The following is an 18931-nucleotide window of genomic DNA, read 5'->3' as shown; positions in this document are numbered from 1 at the left end:
CCCCGAGGGGGGAATCTTCTTCATGCGTAGCGTCCTGCGCAACGATGATCCCGCTCACTACAGAGATAACCCCGCCCACTTCTACTCCCACCTCATGGTTGAGTATATCTGAAACGTCGAGGCTGACCACGGTTCCAAGAACGCAAACTCCTGGACAGGTCACTATCATCAGCGCTCACCTTACGCCATCGTCACTGGTAGTAGTTGGAACACCCACTACGGAAACTGGAAACAGTTGCCCTTTAGCTACGGTCCTCGCGAGTCAGATATCAGAAGACGCCTTGAGCATAATCTTTGCACTAATGGTAACCGGTTCAAGAACCATGAGAAAGGAGATGCTGCTGAGGTAAGGATTTGCCCTAATGTTGCGTCTTAGGGGACATGCTGATGGAGATGCCTTTAGGCTTGGTTCATGACAATGCCGATGCCGACCAAGGAAGAACGATGGGTTTGGATCGATGTAAGTTTTATAATTAGAGGATGTTCTTCTTCAATACGAACGATACTAAGGTTTGTCATGGATGCTTGCTCGCATCCGAGCCATTTACATTCCTGTAGCCATGTCTGCTAGCAAAGACCATCCTAACCTCAGCAAATGGCTACAGGTATCTTTCACACAGAACAGAACCGTGAGTATCTGGCGCGGAGGCTCGTCTTTCTTAGGCCACGAGACAACCACTGCCAGTGGCCTCGGTATCTGGCGCGAACATACCATCGGCTTCGACATCACGGGTCTGACGGAACTTCTGAGCTGCCCTCGTCAGTTCCGCAAGGTAAACCCTTACGAAGCCAAGTTCATCAAGCTTGTCCATCGTGATACTATCAGAACTGTGTCTGTTACCGACTCCTACCGTGATGCGTACGACTTTAGCTGGATTACCATTGGACGAGCGCACAGTGGCCTGGACATTGAGTGGGGCAAGGGTGAGAAGGGAAGTTGGTTCGAGGATTTCTTCAAGAACGCCGTTGCCTTCGGTCTAGGCTTTGCACCCGGCGTTGGACCTCTTCTCTCCATCGCATTTAGCCTCGGGTGGACAGCCGTCGTCAACCCTGATCGGCTCATGTACGAGCTGAGCCTGTGGGCACCGTCAGTCAGAACCCCAGAGTTGTTTGAGGAAGACGTGCGCAAGAACTCGGCTGAGATCCGGGCGCTTACCCATGAAGCCTTCTGGAATATGGAGCCTGCTGAGGCTCTGGCTGAGGCTAAGAAGCTTGGGGCGAAGGAGCAGCAGAAGAAGAAGGTTTCAGGAGAGGTTAAGTCTTACTTTCAGCTGGCGCATGAAGTGCTTCGTGTTGATGAGGCGAAGTATGATAAGGAAGCTGGGGCTGATGAAGAGCCTGGCGAGGTTCTCGTCGAGGTGCCTCCTCAAGAGGATCCCACTAATGGTAAAGCTGCGGGAGACAAGGAGTAGGTTCAGTAGCGATAGCTTCTAGATTGAGCAAACCTCACTGTGGATTACCTCCTCCAAGAGTAGTTTTCATATAGCTATAAGAGAATGCGTCGGACCATATTACAAGAAAGATTCCCTAAAATCTCGCGCCATTCATCTGCATATTCTAGCTCGCAATTACACCGGGTGGACTCCAATGCAGGCACCAGCCCCCTCAAAGAAAATTCCGAGTCTCAAGCGAAGCATGATAAACTTTGTACTAAAATCGGGTTATTGCGGAGTTTTACTTAAGCTTATCTATCGACCTACCTTATCCGGCAATTCTACATGCTCATCATCCCCAGCTCCAGAGTATCATCGATGCCAAGCATACCCCTCAGTTCGTCATTCACTCCATCGTATCAACTTGGTTAGAATGCGGAGGTAATTGATAATGAAATCCTACTTGATGTTACGATACTTGACTGCAATGTGACGATCGACCTCAAGCGACGAACGGATTCAGAATAAGTCCCGATGAATGACCGAGACCGATGCGATGGGAGCACAACGCGTCGTATTTAAAAGCTGGTGCCCCCATGAAGTAGCATACCGTATCACCTCTGAGGTTTTGACGATCCTTTAATTTGCCAAGATCCTTTCCAAAATGGCTCAACGAATTGTTGCTTTCGCGGCCCTGGTATCTGTTGTCGCAGGACAGTCAGGCGGTATACAGAAAGGTCTCCAGTATGGCGAGAACTGGGCACCTACCACCAAAGACTCTGACCTAGTCTCAGCCAACTTCCCCGACGTCAACATCACTCTCCGATCACCTGCTTTTCTGAGCCCTGAGAAGATCCCTGCTCGCTTCTCAAACGGCACTGAAGGTCCCACTAATGATATTGAGCTCGGTCAGACCACCAATCTCAATGCCTCCAAAATCCTTGCTAATGTCACCAAGACTACTTTATTCGCAACCTTGCTCAGAAGCATGACTGGATGAGCTATGAATCCGCGGCTTTTCAATCGGAAGAAGGCCGTGCGATTCAATATGTTTTTCTGTCACTGCCAAATACCAACTCGAGTAGCGGCAAGCTTCGCATCTATCTCCAAGCTGCAATCCATGGTAATGAGCCAGCTGCTGATGAGTCTGTCCTTGCGTTCCTGGGTAAGATGGATGCGGAACCTGAGTGGGCCAAGTCGATCTTGGAGAAGATGGACATCAAGATCCTTCCTCGATATAACGTCGACGGTGTTGCCTATTTTCAGAGACAGTTGGCTTCAAATCTTGATCCTAATCGGGAACACCTAAAGCTTATGCGTCGTCAGTCAAGGGATATCAAGCGAGTCGTCAGTGAATGGAACCCTCATATTGCTCTCGACATGCGTAAGTTTCTATTATTGCCTACTGATTTTGTGTCTAACGTGTCGTTGTAGACGAGTTCACTGTGCCTACAATCTACGGGGGGCATTACCAACACGGCGCCGACTCTCTGCTGTCCGGCGGCATCAACCCCAACATTCATCCCAAGATTCGCGAGCAGCTCCTCGACTTCTTCATCCCAGCTGTAGGGGGGAAACTTGAGTCCCAAGGCCTTCGGTGGGAGCCATATGTAACTGGGCCTTCGAGCCGAACAGAAGGATCGCGTATTCGCTTCACTGAAGCTGTGACCGAGGCACGCACTGGCCGTAATGCAGTCGGGCTGACACAGACGATCTCATTCTTGCTCGAGATGCGCGGTATTCGTATCGCCAATCAGCACTTTCAACGTCGTGTTGCGACTGCTCTTATCAAAATCCAGACCATTCTTGAGTTGGCGAGGGATGATGCTGACAAGGTCAGGTCTGTCGTGGAAAACGCTCGTGAGGATTTCATCAACAGTGATGAAGATATCGTCATCACCGATTCATATGTTCCTGAGAATCGGACATTTACCATGGTCGATACTCGTAACGGGAGTGTTGTGCAAGTGCCAATCGACTTCCAGCGGACTACCCCGTCGATTGCCAATCTCACCAGACCCCGACCCGAAGCTTATGTGATCCCGCGGACTTGGTCCGATGTTGCCGAGAGGCTCGAAATCCTGGGACTGAAAGTTGAAAGGATGAACTACGAGTTTCGACGGACATTGGAAACCTTGAGGATTGAGACTTCAGTTGTTGAACCTGAGCTATATGAAGGCACGTATCTCAATACCGTCACCACCAATTCGACCCGTCGAGAAGTCGTGCTGCCGGCCGGAAGCTATTACGTTAGCACGAGGCAACAGAATGCGGCTTTGGCGTTTATCGCTCTGGAGCCGGAGAATATTGACAGTTACGTGAAGTTCAATATCATTCCGGTCGAAGCGGGGATGGAGTATCCTGTATTTAGAGTCCCGCGGTAATGAACGAAATAATGGCAGATTCTGCCTTGACTTCATTAATTAGATACGTGTTCATACTTCGGACGCCGAATTGATCTAAGGTCGGTCTCAAGTCCTCATTGCCCAGCCAACAGCAATTGAGCCAGACCATGATATCATTTGGCAGGAGACGCAGTAGCTACCGATAAACAAACTTCAAGGCTGTGCTTAATAAAAAGTAGAAGAATGTATTTCTTTTCTCCGTATCACCAGACACATCATTTTGGGATTTTCATTTTTGGTCTCCACAACCCTTGAAAGTACAAAAAGGAACACTTTTTAGCGCTGCTGCCTAGGTTATGCATTGTGGCCCCGCAAATCACATTATTTCTAACTAAATGATCTTGTTGGGCTTTAATAACTTCGGCTTTCAAATTTCTTGAAGCTCTGTTCTGATACGTGTATCTATCTAAATGAACCGATCTTGAATTGCATGGAATGGTTCATATCAGGATCATGTGAATGGTCTTTGCGCTTCTGATCCATATCTGCTCCAACCAGACCCCAAACCGCTTAGATGTGGAATTTCCTGGGAAACCCGCCTGGTCAATATTCGGGCCATTGAGTTCGACAATGATCAAGTTGATAAGCTCCTTGTATTTCCCCTCCAAGGGCCGGTCGCTCTGGCTAAATATTTGGCACAAAAAAGGAAAGGAAATAAGCCTCGGCGAACGGCTTATGTTTTTGAGAACATGAACAGAGACGTTGCAACAGTTCTTGGGGACCACTTTCGAATGCATCCTTCTTTGTTTACCAACTACGAGCGAACAGTGACCACTTCATCCACAAGTGGTGGCTCTTGCAGCGTGCTGACCTCGAGCCTCACATTGCAACAATATCTCTCCATGTCACCTCGCATCTTGGTTACTCTACCGAGCAGCCTCATCAAACACGCTCCCCTCAGATGCTCAGAGACGGGGAGGTATGTAAGTCTGACACGAGTCAATGGTAAACTTGATAGTATTGGCACTGTAAAGTGCAAATGCTTTGTTTGGAACAAGTTATCAGAAGATGGTTGGACCAGTGAGTACTGACTCTTCCCATTGAAATCAAGTTTACTGGTTCTAAACACAGATTTTAGGCATAGTGATATGCGACCCAGGCTTGAGAAACGTCGTGACAAGGAATGAGGCGGCTGGTGGAGGTCACATTTTCCCAGTCGGTCAGCAACCAGCAGAAGTAGCTTGTGTTGATTTCTTCGCCTCGGACATCGGAGTCACGGTGAGACAAGGGCCCTCCGAAGACCAGTATCGCCGACGATCTGTGCTTCTATCTCGCGAACTATTCCTCGCTACCAGGCCTGACTTGCGAAACACCGGACATTGTCTCCTTGTTCCTCCAGAAGATTGTTGCCAGCCCCTACCTGAGGCATCTCGATCAGCTACGAAAAACTATTGCTCAGTCACAGAGTCCGATGCGATGGACCTCTGACTTTGGGAAACTGGACCTGGCAACAGTCGAGGCGAATTGGAGTGACTGCCAGACTCTGGAAAGGAGACTACATGGTTCGCGGACGGTTCAGACGGGTAGTCGGTGATGGATGATGTCGCATCCCCTACGAATCAAGCACCTGGGCTAACCTGATATAAACGCGAGAGGTGATCAAACACAATACAGAAAAATATCACCGGGCATAATGTCAAGCTCAGGATCATGGGCGAGGGAATCACCGAGATTTGTTCGACATGAGATGCTACTTCAGTGACGAGAAACTGGCTCCCTACGTCTATTCGCATACACGAGCTAGGGATTCGGTCCAGGGGAATACTTAGCCGGAGCCAAGCATCTCAAGTCTCTTTCCGGCGTCTGCAAAAAGAATCGTCATGATGTCTCAGCTGGGACCTGGGCATGGAAAGTTATCGATTACGGTTACCGATTGTGGTTACACCAGAAGTTTATCTACTACTGTAGTTAATCTTCTGACTCATGAACTCAATACCGCCACCAGCTTCTGACTACCCCAAACCTTCTTCCTGGGGCATGCATCGAAGGTCACTTCCTATATCAGCAAGGAGAACTTGGGATCAGGGAATCTTTCTCGGAACATCTTTCTCGGAACATTTAGCGCCGGCTCGGTGGGTGGATATGATCAGCATCAACTGGCGTTAATGCAATCGCCGAGGTGTTCCGAGGCCTGCGCCAAGGTCATGGTGATAAACTTCCTGTTCCTGGTAAGAGGAAATCAGGTTTTCAACATCCCTTTCCGGCACATATCACACTTCAGCTGAATATGTCGCTCTAGCCATTCCTCAAGCTAACTCACCTAGAGTTTTAAAATCGTAGTATTCCTGATACTGAAGTGACATTCCCCACTGTCTGACCCCACATTCCTCGGCTGGGGTAAGACGATTGCGGTTGGTTGTTTGTTCACTTGCAGCTTCTGAGAACCATGACGAAATACGAGACGCAATGGTTAGAGGAGGTGTCTTTAAAAATGGCATTTATTGTTTAAACAAGAAACCTCCTGGCTGCTGGTCCAGGGTTCTGGACAGAAAATATCTTTCCTTCGACGATTCCTTGACGCCACTACGTACCACCAACAATGACTTGGTCACGCCCAAAAGATTACACGTCCCGACCTATCGCCATTCTAGGCGGTGGTGTCTTGGGACGTAGAATTGCTGCTTGTTTTGCAAGCGTCGGATGGCACGTCATCATCCGAGATCCATCTGAAAAGTCGAGGACAGATGCGATTGCCTACATCGACGCAAACATCACCGACTATCTCACCATATCCCATGGAGAAAAGGGATCATGGGAGGCGACCGAAGACTTCGGTGCAGCTGTCAAGGACGCCTGGCTTGTCTTTGAGGCTGTGCCGGAGATTCTGAGGCTTAAGGAAGATACATTCCTGGCCCTTGAGAAGCAGGCGCCGTCGGATTGTATCCTGGCCTCTAATAGCTCGTCCTTTATGTCAAGAGAGCTTTTGGGCAAGGTCAAGGAATCCACCAAGGCTCGCGTGCTCAACACACATTTCATGATGCCTCCCCAGGTACGTCCATAGTGGCTGAGAGCCTGCGAATATTATTCATCGCATCGCTATCGTCTGACAGGAACCCACGGTTTGAGAATAAAGTCTACATGCTAAAATGAAACTCTACTACTTTTACAGGCCCTTATCGTGGAACTTATGACATCTGGCAGCACTGCTGGCAACCTCTTCCCTTTCCTTTCGCAAGAGTTGACCAAGTGCGGGCTAAAACCCGTCACTGCCAAAAAAGAGTCGTCCGGCTTCATTTTCAACCGTATTTGGGCATCTATCAAGCGTGAGGTGCTAATGGTCATCGCGGAAGGCGTTGCTGATCCCCAGACCATTGACCAAGTCTGGATGGATATGTACCAGTCGCCAACTGGCCCCTGCACTATGATGGGGTATGTCTGATACACCCCATCCCTGGTATAGAAATCAATCATTAACATCCGTCTTAGTAACCTGATCCCCATCCCTATTACTATCCTTGTTCGTACATAAGTTCTGACATGAATTGTATAGACAGTGTTGGCCTCGATACCGTCGAGCACATCGAGGAGAACTATGTTGAGAAACGTGGCCTACCCAAGACAACCCTGGAGTGGCTGCACGAGAATTACATCGCCAAGGGAAAACTTGGAAATAAATCCGATCAGGGTGGACTATACCCTGTGCCGCCGTCTGGCGAGAAGACCAAGCTCCTCGTCCTCAACTTCTACCAAGGTGCAAGCCCTGGGGAACTGACGCCCGAGACTTACCTCTCTAGTGGCCAGATCCTGGAGTTCTCAGTTGAGAATAAAAACGCCCGCCCAAACGCGCTGGTCTCTGGACAGGCTGTCCCAGATGGTATCGACGTGTATGGCAACAGGATGTACTGGACTTGCATGGGCTACCCCCCTGCCAATGATGGGGCTGTCTATAGCGCCAAGTTAGACGGCAGCGATATTCATACCGTCATCCCTCGTGGTCATGCCCACACTCCCAAGCAACTGCACATCAGCCAGAAAAGCAAGAAGATCTACTTCTGTGACCGCGAAGGGCTCCGCATTCATCGATGTAACCTGGACGGAACAGGGCATGAGATTCTCGTTCAGACGGGGGATTTCTCTAAAGATCCTCAATTGGCCGCCGACCAGACCAACTGGCCTGTCGGTATCACCGTGTCCGACAAGTTGGGAAAGATCTTCTGGACTCAGAAAGGGCCCTCCAAGGGCAACGGCGGCAGGATCTTCTCTGCTAGTATCGACATACCCGAAGGCAGCGACGCATCGTCGCGCGGGGACATTCAAGTAATTGCGAAAGACTTACCAGAACCCATCGACCTTGAGTTCGATGAGGATAACGGGGTGCTCTATTGGACTGATCGAGGAGAGATGCCACTCGGTAACACGCTCAACAAGAAGACAATAGTTGGACAGCCCCCGACTGCTGAGAATAAGCTGGGAAGACAGATCATTGCTCAAGGGTTCGCGGAGGCGATTGGTCTGCGACTGGATAAGAAACACGATTGCATGTATGTCGCCGACTTGGCGGGAAGGCTGTGGCAGTGTAAGACCTACCCTGGCCCCAAGAAGAAGATTTACGAGTCCGCTGGACATGCGTATACTGGTCTTGCGATAGTTCGTGACTGAGTTAAGTATCATGGATCTCTTCTATTTGTGGGGGGATAGGGTATCAGCGATGCACTGGTCAACCAGGGGAGATTCGGATTATCAAAGTAGACAAATTTGGCTATGTATAATGTGTATCTAGTATTCACTCCTAACTAATAAGTTCTCTCTGCTGATTTAATCTCTCAGCCACAAGTATCAACTGCAAACAACACTCCTAAGTATTTCCAATCTCGTTCTACACAGAGGCCAGATATCAAACCCAGAATCCCCAAGAGACAGGCATTGCGCGCCAAACGTGAGCAAGTATTGATTCCTTTCCCCAAAGTGACATCAAGTATTCATCAGGCTATCTGGTTCTTGGCTCTGTTCGTGCACTTCCAGATTTGCCTGAACCATTAGGGAATCAATCGACTCAAAACAACGCTGTGCTGCCTCATTTTTCCTCCCGAGCTTTTTTAATAAGCCATGCGCCTTGAATGCTGCCTGCGTGGCATCCCGCACCGTGGTGGAATGCGCACTACCTAACACGAAGAAGATCAAAGAGCTAGCTGAAAATGCTAGGGAGGAGATGTAATACCAAATGGACTCATGGAGGAGCCCTTGGTCATCCATGCGTTGGAGTAGCCTACGACGTACGCTTGTTAGACAGAAAGTTGCAATTGCGGCTACGGAAAAGGCAGGATATGAATAGGCGCAGGTGATATATGTCAGAAGAGAAAAAGAAATAAAGAAATTAAGATGTCCTCACCATATGGTTTGCATGGCGGCAGTGATGCACTGCGAGCCGTATGCATATCCCTCCATGCAGAAGCCATGGTCTCCCGCTTTGCGTGTCAGATGATGCAAGAATGGCCGGTGAAGGGCCATCTGTGTTACTGCATAAGTGTGACGAATGGCCAGCTGTGCATGCAGAGCCCGCTTCACAGGAGGAACTTGGTCAACGGGCGGCAGGCTATTATACCACTCAGTAAGCTGCGCATTCAGTGAAGCAACGTCCTGGCTCGTCAGCTTGTACGTCCTGCCGTTACTATTTCGCGCCATGCCCTTGCCGAACGAGTTTCGACGCGTGTGTATCTCTCCCAAAATCACCAGGATCTGACAACTGACGAGAGCTTCGGCCTCTGGTGTATGTGGATTCTGTCGTGCAAAAGAAATGCCATGGTCCTTGAGGTTCTCGTCCCTCAAGGGGAGGATCTGGTCAGGGTCTACTTGGTTGAAGAGCTTTGGGACCCCCAACGTGCTGGCGATATAGGTGTCAATGGCATAGAGCAGCGAGAAGACCTGCCGACGCCGGAACATATGTTCAGCGGGTAGTTGAAGACCTGGACCTAACGACGGGCCCGACACATGCAAACCTATACGTAGCGCCGTGGCCACTCCCATCGAGAGCCGCGTGTAGGCTTTAGACAGCATGCAGCTTGATGCCAAGAACAGAACCTGGTATATAATGGCTCTCAAGATGTCCAGGCTGCACAGGTCGTCCAGTTGGAGCATTTTCAGGCTTGATTGATAAAATCCCCATCTATCATTCATGTTAGCAACTGCCCTACGCAAAATCGACCATGGTTATAGCCATAGTAATAAGGGATGAAGGTTCTCCTACCCCTGTAGTATAGCGTCGCGGTTTGAATGTGCCTCCGTTGTGCTCTGATTATCTGCACCATAACGCTTGGCGAATCCAAGCAATGCAAATGTCAGCGCCAGGAAGGCACGATCACTAGGATCAAGCTCTTCCCGCGGCTTATCATGTACTCTGAGGAGTTGAGCAAAGAAGGTCTCGCGGTCAATACACTCGTGGCATGGCAGAGCCTCCTCGATTGCGATGTAGCAAAGTCGCTGACACTCTACCAAGTCTGGTAGATCAGGCGCGAGCGACATCATCTGTTCACTGGGAAAAGGCGCAGTCCCCTTGGAGAAGGCCTCAGCCAGCATCTGGCCAGATGAAAGTGGAGCCATGATGTTAGCAAGGCTGTCGCACCTATCTCTCACGATCCGCAAGACGTTGAGGCTCGCGAATGCCCCGTGATAGGTTTCGGACCCGTCGAAGGTAGACAGTAGGTCATCCATGGGTCCGATAAGTGTATCAATAGCGTCTACGGCTCCTGGGAGGGGTTGGCTCGAACTAGCTGGTAGGGTTGCCTCGGATAGACCCACGGACGTACGCGCATGGTCATTATTGCGTGGAGCCAAGCCGGCCAATTGAGCCTCCAGGTCTGCCACCCTGGACTCAAGATGACGAATGTAATCGAGAGGTTTGATGCGGGCACTCGTGCTTCCATAGGTACAACTATCGGGCAAAGTGCGAATTAGCCATAATCGGACAATTTATTAGGGCCGTTGATGTCAGGGGGTATCACCAGGGTAATGGCCTTACATGACGTTACCCGCATAGCAACGCTCACAGGGTTGTTCGCCGGAGCACTTTAGCTTGCGCCGTCTACAGGTATCGCAGGCTGATATAACCCGCGGCACTGATCTGATGGATCTCGGCTCGGTAGCCATACTGCCACTACGACGTTCTGATCAGCGAGAATGAAGTTCCAATGTTAACCAAGTATGTTTATCATTATCAAGCAAGACCAGGGAAGGATACGTCAGCATAAATCAACCGAAGTCGGGGTTATGGGCATGTGACTGGCCACGGGTTGGCACGCTAATACCGGAACGTAATAGCCCTTGAGACAAATGGTTGCTATACATGGGTTTACAGTAACTTGGTTCAACAAACAAGGTTAACCCTAAACTTTATATTCGGCAATAAGAGAAATTTCACTATATAACCGTCTATTATTGAATAGTACAGCTTGGCCTGTCTTTAGTGGACACAGATGGGAGCTGAAAAGTTAAAGATCTTAACCAAGAACATCAAGATCGATTGCTTGCGGCTGTGGCCTAGACACAAAATATGGGGGCATACTGTATAAGCGAGATCGCGCTTGTTGAATTTTAAGCTTAGCCTGCCCTCGGCCCCCCTCGGTGGTTGCATTAGAGTGGCCGGAGTTTTCCACACAATGACATCGCCCAAAGTCATATGGATGAGGAGTAGGCATCAAGACAGAATGAGACTCTCAGGGGGCACTTGTTTATAATCCTTCTACCTCAGCTCCTATTCTTCTCTAAGAATAGAGGATTTCATCAGCCTCCAACATCAACCTTTATTCATCGACAGAGTCTGCTCCGTCAAGATGGTTTCACTCGCTGCCCGCATTTTCCGGTTCTACCTCGTCTGGATTCGCCGCAGTCAGACACAGTTCCTAACCGCGAGCAATATGCGTGCGCATATCCAAGCCCAATACATCCGCCCACAGAGCTTTGCACCACCTCAGTCCCTCGGTCCCGACATCGAAATTCAGCGCGTTGATGTGAACGACTGGCCTCTGTACCGCATTTCATCCTCGCCATTCTCCCCCAAAGTGGGAGACGAGGACAACCGCCCTGCGATGCTGTACTGCCATGGCGGCGCCTGGGTCAATGAAATCGTGACGCAGCATTTTAAGCTTGTGGCGCAGATTGCTAGGGACACTGGGCTTGACGTGCTTGTCCCTATCTACCCTCTTATCCCTCGACCTGCGGCCACTGCTGTGCAAGTCGTCGCAGGATTGCACGAGATCATGACCCAAATCAAGCAGCCCATTGTGAGCATCGGCGGTGACTCGGCGGGAGGCAATTTGGCAATGTTGCTTGCGCAGCATCTCGTGCGTGTGAAATCGGATCTCATATCGCGGGTCAGGTCACTTGTTCTGATCTCGCCCGCGCTGGATTGTACCATGAGCCATTCCGAGACGAAAAGGTTGGTACCCGACGACCCGTGGCTCAGCCCCGACGGTATACACGTGGTTGGGGATGCCTGGAGTGGAGGTTTGGCGCGTTCGGACCCCAGGGTCAGCCCGCTCTTTGGAGACGTTGCAGACTTGCCTCCAATCTTACTCTTTTCTGGAACGCACGACATGCTCTGCGCAGACGCAAGACGTCTTAGCGCTCGGTTTCGCAATGGCGCGACATCCACGGATATGTATACCTGGGAAGCGGGAAGTGTTGAGCTGGAGAGGTTTAAGTATGTAGAGGTAGAGAAGATGATTCATGTATGGCCGCTTATGCCGTCACCAGAGGGCGCAGAAGCACGAAAGGTAATAGCAGAATTTATCAGAAAGTATTTATAATCATGAGGTAGGCAGTCAACGGAGTATTTAAGCATCCTTAGTTTTACATGTGGATAACCTTGAATCAATAATAGATCTAAGTACTACAATGCTCTCCAAGACGGCAACTCAAAGGCATCCTGACTCGTGCAGGTATGAGGGGTTCACCCTCTGGAAATCCACACGCTGGATCGCCGAACTCTCGTCCTGAGCGTGCTATAACTTCTCATTAATTTTAAGGTCAGCCTCCCGGAAAACGTAAGCTAAATCAACTATACTATAGGGTTTGGATTAAGGATATTTGTAGATATATAAAGAAGGCGCCCAAGCGGCGAGACCAGGAGTTGTAGGAGGAGGCTTTCCGTAATACTGGGGGGCCTTGGGCCGACTGAGCTTATGTGTTCCCCTTCGACTTTGGGGTCGGAGCTTCCTCCCTGTATAAAAATAGCAGAGGGGCCCCGGGAACTTCATGGACATGGACCAACTTGCCAACCAGGCTAGGGTTACTCAACGTGAAGTTGAGGGCTGCCAAACATCCAAGAAAATGGGCGGATAGGGTAGCAGCAACTATCAATGGCTGCATCGAAGACGGATCGGATGTCCTGCGCAAACGATTCGATACCCAGCTTGCTGAGGGAGTGAGTCTAGCTGAGGCCATGACCCTCCAGATCAGGGAGTTTCTCAAATAGGGAAAGAATGGAGATCAAGGGTAATCTTGTGTGCCTCTCAGACCCAAGAAGAGAATATGTTTGCCTACAGATCATTTCCTTTACTAGTTAAGTTGCTTGTCGTTGAGTTTGGCCAGTCTAACGACAGTATTAAGGGTCTTGGCCAAGTTGTTAATGCGGAATGGCGAGTTGAAAAAACGCTGGACTGTTTGGTTCACAATTCCTGCCGTCCTGACTGGTGCTTAGTCCAATGGCAGAGACACAAACTTCATCGCCGCATTGGGGAAAAACGGGCGGGTTCTTACTAACACCAACACCAGTGGGCTTTGCATAACAGTTAACCAAGATGCAACCAATATCCGATGGGTAGACCGTGCTAACTTACAGTTCCAGTGGAATAACATCGCCGGGCTGCAGTGCTTGGCACTCGAAAAGAGTCTTAATCAAGGCCGGGATGGAAAGGATGAGACGTTCGGCAGTAAAGCTTTGCCTGAGCTCACCGTTGGCATGGGTCTCGACCTTCGAAACAGGTTACAGTTCAGCTTTCGAGGCAGCAACAGGGCCCTGTCTGTACAAGAGAGTTAAATTATGAGTCATATTTGCATTGACCATAGTTTGGACTTCATTTACAATAAGACAGACGGCATGGGAGGAATCTACAATGATTGCCACGCGTCGTCATCTCATCGACAATGGTGTAGCCCCAGACGTAGCCACATGCGTCGGCCTCAGTAGCGCGGCACCCTGTATTGCTAGTAATGGCCCTTATCTCTCCCTGACAATCCAGAGTCTGTAAGAATTAGTCATAAGAAAGTATAGGATCACCATAAGTGATAATAAACGTAGCCCTTTTAACAAGATGACTGGATAGCTAAGTTAGTCTGTTTCATTAGAAATGCCATCGCTAGAAGTTTTAAATTCCTTGCCATGCTCCTTGTAATTCCTGCCTACAATTATAATATCTCGGCGAGAAAAGATTATCAGCAGTAGCTTGATACTTTTAGCCGACAGCATTTCACCGTTAGGAATCTTTTAGGGCGCACCTGTTGCTACTTGGTAAAGGACCCTCACAGGGGTTCGAGAGGCAAAGCACAGAGTCTAGAAGTTATCATTAGCCAAGTCATAGTGGTCAACAAGGGAGAGGCCCTGGGCGGGATGGACGCAGGTAGCGTATGCATAATGTTGGAGGTAGAGCTGAACAGGGCAACCGCTTGGGATGGACTCGCTTGAGTTGCTCAGAACAGGATGACATGGTTTAGAGTCCCTTTACTATTGACCCCGTCGCTCGCGATCAGGGACAACCTCTCTGCAGTATCATCAGAGATAACAGGAGCAAACGGACTCCGAACAGCACCATGTCTAACAGGGAAAACAAGCAACGAGTAAGCATAACAGCGTTTGGCCATGTTGAGGAACGGGGGCAGCTGATCCCCCCTACTCGGTCTGTTTTCCTTTGCCACGCGTCCGGTATACACCTTAGTGCAGCACTCCCCAGCCAAGGAACAAGGAATCCTTCTCATTTCCAGCTTCCGTATCCACGCTCGTAGAGTCTAGACCCTAAATGTCATAATGGCCGTGCTGATCCTTTTCGGCTTTTCGGCGGCATGTGTCAGTACATCGTCGGGAGTTAAAAGGAGATGACGCGATAGTCTATCAAGGGTGCAGCTAGAAGACTGCCTCCTGCAGAGTCTCCGCCAATGCCCACAATAGGCTGCTTGCTTGATGTGGGCCATGACTGCTATCCGAAGCATGTATAATGTCGCGCCGGAACGCGGGATGAATGTCACCTGCCTGTTGCTTTCCAACGTCATGTTGAGAGGAATGAAAGTTTGTAAGTCTCAGCTGATGCTTGTATGGGTGACCTCAAGGGTGGGAAAATATACGACCATTAGTAAATTGCATTACTGCATGGGCCTGAGATAACGAACTCGCTGGCTCCTTCTGGGGTGCTGATACCAGGGCCATTGTTATGTTCTCAAGCTCGGACTGTGGTCCCTTTAGCTGTTATTGGTCTCTGTATGAGTACGTGGCTGGCTGAGGTGTGACCATCCGCTCCACACTACCGCGAACCTGATTCCGGAGCAACGGTGCCGAGAAAAGTCTCCCCAGGATTTCCGATACCACTGAACAGTACTCCGTAGTCCTATCACCATATTGAACTATGGGATGACTGCGGCCTACAAGGTTAAGCTTTAGGCTGCGAACACAGATAAATAATGAATGACAACACGATATTTTTTTCCCCCGATATAAGCTTTTACCCATAAGCTTTCACGATGTTATCACCATATTGAATTTTGGTATCACGCAAGTTCTTTCTAACTGTCACTTGGGCTTGAATCAACTCTCACTCGGTCGCCGGCAGTAGGGTCACCTTAGTACCTTACTGTAATATGCAAGGCGTTGCAAAACAAACAGTTGCTATACCAGGTCTAGCAAGAAAGTATCACAAGCTCAGGCTGTTGTTTATTCATATGTATCACAGCCATATAAGAGCGCAAAATGACCGAACGGTTGAAATCGGTTGATCTCGAAGGCAAGACGCGTCAACTTCTCTGTAAGAAATGCTTGAATGTACATAATTTCCACAGGATAACAGTTCCAGTGTCCTACTGTAGCTAATCATAAATTGCTACATACGTTGAGTGACGCTATGCTTCATAGCTATTTCGTATCAGCATTCATCTACGACATCTAATTCTTTACAATCAAGCTCGAGCCGGTTCAGGATAGGTCGCTCTCATCTCGGTAGCTGCATTGAATTCCGTTGCAACTGGTCTTCTGTGTTCTACAGAGCTCTCCGTTGCCGACCACAAAGGCCGGGTTAAGCACGTCTACCTGCAGAGCCGATTGCCGGCACTAGTGCACGCCTCAGCATTAGCAAAGGAGGCTCTCCGCATTATTGGTCTTCCACTCACAAGGGACATTGGTGAGTTTACGGTCATGAGTTAATACAAATGTAAACAGTCATACTGCCTTTCCTAGTAACTTTACTCGATTAAGAAATCTTCAGAGTCAAGTAGTTTATGCCGCTATACGACAAGGTTGGATAAGCCTATGGAGGGTTGGGAAAGGTCTAGCCTAGACCCTAAATAGACTATCGTATGACTTCCTCTTAACAAAAGTTCCCCGACTGTTTGCCGCAAAACAGCGCTTACTCGGCACCCTGTTCGGTCTTGTCTTACTGAAGTTTTGTAAGATGCTTTCTTCAAGACTGTCACAAGCTTCCATTTACCGCCAAAACTAAGACATACTATGTGGTGACTGTGTCCCTTGCATAAGTCAATTCTGGATGTGATATCTTTACCGCTGAAGTTGGCGCGTCGTGACCTGCAAATGCGAGACCGTCAAGATGGTGATAGCTCCTTGGCTCGAGGCATCGACGATCGGTCTCGAGTTGTGGCGTAAATTGGAAACACGGGCTTGAGCGAGGTCTGATGGACCCACAAAATGTGTTGCGAAACTTTTTGCACCAATTGTAGCTGAACGTCGTTGAGAGGCGATGCAAAGACCTCAGTTTTGTTTTGAGCTGTGTTATTTATGGTTGATTCCGGCCAAAAGTCAATATAAACTTGCGCTTGCTTCACCTCGTTCCTGTAATTATACTCTTGGGTATTTTGGCTGATCGAATAGGAATGACTCGCTTCATGAAGTTCAACAACGGTTGGATCCTGAAGTATGTAGAGAAATTTCGTATTTAAATTTTAGAACTTGGACTCCTCCACGTGCTAGATACAATCCTCAGTTTACAAATGCGTACAGATGAAAGAATTTTAAATACAATTTAGCCGTATCAGATATCAAGAGGGGACGTCCAGTATTACTTTATGCACTCATCAGCTGCCTGATCTTGTTCAGACACCAATCCATATCCACAACCAGTATGTCACTAAGTCTTGTTGGGATCTCTCCAACAAAAGACCGAAGAATTACATCCACTGTATCGTCAATGCAGCAGTAACTGGAGCAATGAGCGTTCTTCGAATGCAGATGCTTATGTCTCTGAGTCCACTAATTTCTTTATGTTTCTTTACTACATGCAAAAGTGGAAAGATGCCCACCTTGGTATGTTTGATACCTACAGAACATGTTTCTTATAGCAATTAGATATAAGAAATGGGAACTGACACAAATTAATACTAGAAAGCTTTGCTCAGCCAGTCGATGATCAACCGCTTGTCCACTACACATCATCTAAGACCGGTAGTGAGCTTCCGCTTATTACAATTCATAGTGCATTTGATCCTGCGTCTTTTCTTCTCCGGCTTGCCAGGGGACACGACTTGGACATTTTTGGCCTCCAAGACAGAAAGAATACATCTGCACTGGTACCAGCAGAAAGAAGAAAGGCATTGCAAAGCTCGGAAGAGCAACAAGAGGAGGTTGTTGAGCCCGAAAGCAACGGGGCTACGCTGTACAAGACAGCAATGAAGGCTTCCATGGTTAACCCAGGCCAAGTATTGATAAAAGATTTGAGGACCCGAAATGATTTCAAAGGTAAGAATACTGCCACAGTGAGGCCGTGGTATATATCTGTTCGAGGACAGACAAGAGAATGCGGTACGTTGTCAGGCCCTCTCGAGCGTTGTACTCTATCTCGCGTCAGATTCTAACGACGTATCATTTGAATTCAGACAAACGAAGATCTGGAGGTGACAAGGTCTCTTCGGAGCTGACGGACGCAACACGGGCTCTCGCTTGCCTGCGCACCTTTACTCGCTGCAGTCTCACGGACAAACCAGAATTGATGGAGCTCTTCGACCAGTGGCTTATCTACGCAGCGGAGAAGATTGGAAACGAATCAGAAAAACAGAAAGTCATGAAAGCTCAACTTGTCGCTGCAAAGGATGAGATCAAGTCACAAGGGGTCATTGTCTCAGGCCTGCTACGTGAGCGTCACAGTGTTCACATAACACCCGATGACTCAGCGTTGGTATTAAGCTTGAGGGAGACCATAGAAGATATGAAGAAAAGGGAAGCCAGCATGAGCCGCCAAAATGAAAGGCTCCGGACTAAGCTTGCAGACCGGAAAAGAACGAGCTATAGTACCTTCCCAAGTTCACAAAAGTCTATACATAGCCAGGATCAAAGTAGTTCAAAACACACTGCATCAACACATTCCCTATCACCATCAGACAGATTCTCATATCAGGTATGTATCTGTGGTCTTCCCAATACGCCAGGCGCTTATTAATTACAATACGCAGTCCATTCCCACCTCCTCGACCACAGTACATTCGGAAAACGAAAGGAGTCAGGGTTACGAATCGGAATCGGAACAAAAACATAAATCCCGACAGGCCGCCAAGGAGCGTCTATCGTAAGACCAAGCACAGGTGACCCAGGTGCTCAGGAAGCAGCTAAAAGCTGAACGACAGCTTATTTTAGCATTGGAAGAAGCAGTAACTGATTTGGAGGCGCACGTCAAAGAGTTGCTAGCGGAGTGTCGACACTGGAAACAACAGTTAACCAAGTTATAAATAAAGGTTGACGAGTATAAAAGTATGTATACTGCACAGTATTGGAGACTACAGCTAACGGAGATAACATTAGATACCATCGCATTACACAAAGTCAACACTGGGAACTATAGCGCTGTTGATAACTGTTAGAAAACACTTTCGGAGCGGATGCAATCCTTCAATAAACGACGTTACACAAGAAGGGGTTTTAATTGTTTATAGAGTTCTATAGTCTTTTACTAGCGCTCTTTTTAGATCTGGAACATGCATATAGTAAAAATGTGATGTGAAGTATACTAAAGA

The 18931-nt window shown here is 48.6% G+C and overlaps 6 protein-coding genes across 6 annotated transcripts; 5 read left to right on the top strand and 1 right to left on the bottom strand.

Moving 5' to 3' along the window:
* Window positions 1-44: 44 nt before the first annotated feature.
* On the top strand, window positions 45-1412 carry FSUBG_10607 (uncharacterized protein; the record flags this gene model as incomplete). Its single annotated transcript, XM_036675201.1, has 4 exons — window positions 45-102; window positions 159-346; window positions 404-460; window positions 606-1412. The coding sequence occupies 4 exons, from the start codon at window positions 45-47 to the stop codon at window positions 1410-1412; spliced, it is 1110 nt and encodes a 369-aa protein (XP_036533898.1).
* Window positions 1413-2037: 625 nt separating this feature from the next.
* On the top strand, window positions 2038-5206 carry FSUBG_10606 (carboxypeptidase 2; the record flags this gene model as incomplete). The annotated part of the gene is made up of 5 exons (XM_036675200.1): window positions 2038-2281; window positions 2332-2757; window positions 2808-3753; window positions 4547-4701; window positions 4857-5206. 5 exons carry the CDS (start codon window positions 2038-2040, stop codon window positions 5204-5206), a joined length of 2121 nt encoding a protein of 706 aa, XP_036533897.1.
* Window positions 5207-6317: 1111 nt separating this feature from the next.
* On the top strand, window positions 6318-8377 carry FSUBG_10605 (3-hydroxyacyl dehydrogenase; the record flags this gene model as incomplete). Its single annotated transcript, XM_036675199.1, has 3 exons — window positions 6318-6767; window positions 6888-7147; window positions 7273-8377. 3 exons carry the CDS (start codon window positions 6318-6320, stop codon window positions 8375-8377), a joined length of 1815 nt encoding a protein of 604 aa, XP_036533896.1.
* A 726-nt stretch (window positions 8378-9103) lies between these two features.
* Window positions 9104-10315, bottom strand: FSUBG_10604 (uncharacterized protein; the record flags this gene model as incomplete). Its single annotated transcript, XM_036675198.1, has 2 exons — window positions 9104-9827; window positions 9963-10315. The coding sequence occupies 2 exons, from the start codon at window positions 10313-10315 to the stop codon at window positions 9104-9106; spliced, it is 1077 nt and encodes a 358-aa protein (XP_036533895.1).
* A 1229-nt stretch (window positions 10316-11544) lies between these two features.
* On the top strand, window positions 11545-12642 carry FSUBG_10603 (alpha beta-hydrolase; the record flags this gene model as incomplete). Its single annotated transcript, XM_036675197.1, has 2 exons — window positions 11545-12413; window positions 12594-12642. The coding sequence occupies 2 exons, from the start codon at window positions 11545-11547 to the stop codon at window positions 12640-12642; spliced, it is 918 nt and encodes a 305-aa protein (XP_036533894.1).
* Window positions 12643-17203: 4561 nt separating this feature from the next.
* On the top strand, window positions 17204-18490 carry FSUBG_10602 (kinesin motor domain protein; the record flags this gene model as incomplete). The annotated part of the gene is made up of 4 exons (XM_036675196.1): window positions 17204-17231; window positions 17310-17663; window positions 17714-18318; window positions 18374-18490. The coding sequence occupies 4 exons, from the start codon at window positions 17204-17206 to the stop codon at window positions 18488-18490; spliced, it is 1104 nt and encodes a 367-aa protein (XP_036533893.1).
* Between the last annotated feature and the right edge of the window lie 441 nt (window positions 18491-18931).

This window comes from Fusarium subglutinans, assembly GCF_013396075.1.
Source record: "Fusarium subglutinans strain NRRL 66333 chromosome Unknown NRRL66333_c0000186, whole genome shotgun sequence".
NCBI classification, from domain to species: Eukaryota; Fungi; Ascomycota; class Sordariomycetes; order Hypocreales; family Nectriaceae; genus Fusarium; species Fusarium subglutinans.
Note: the sequence above shows the minus strand (reverse complement) of the source record. Positions and strands in the feature narration are given on the sequence as shown.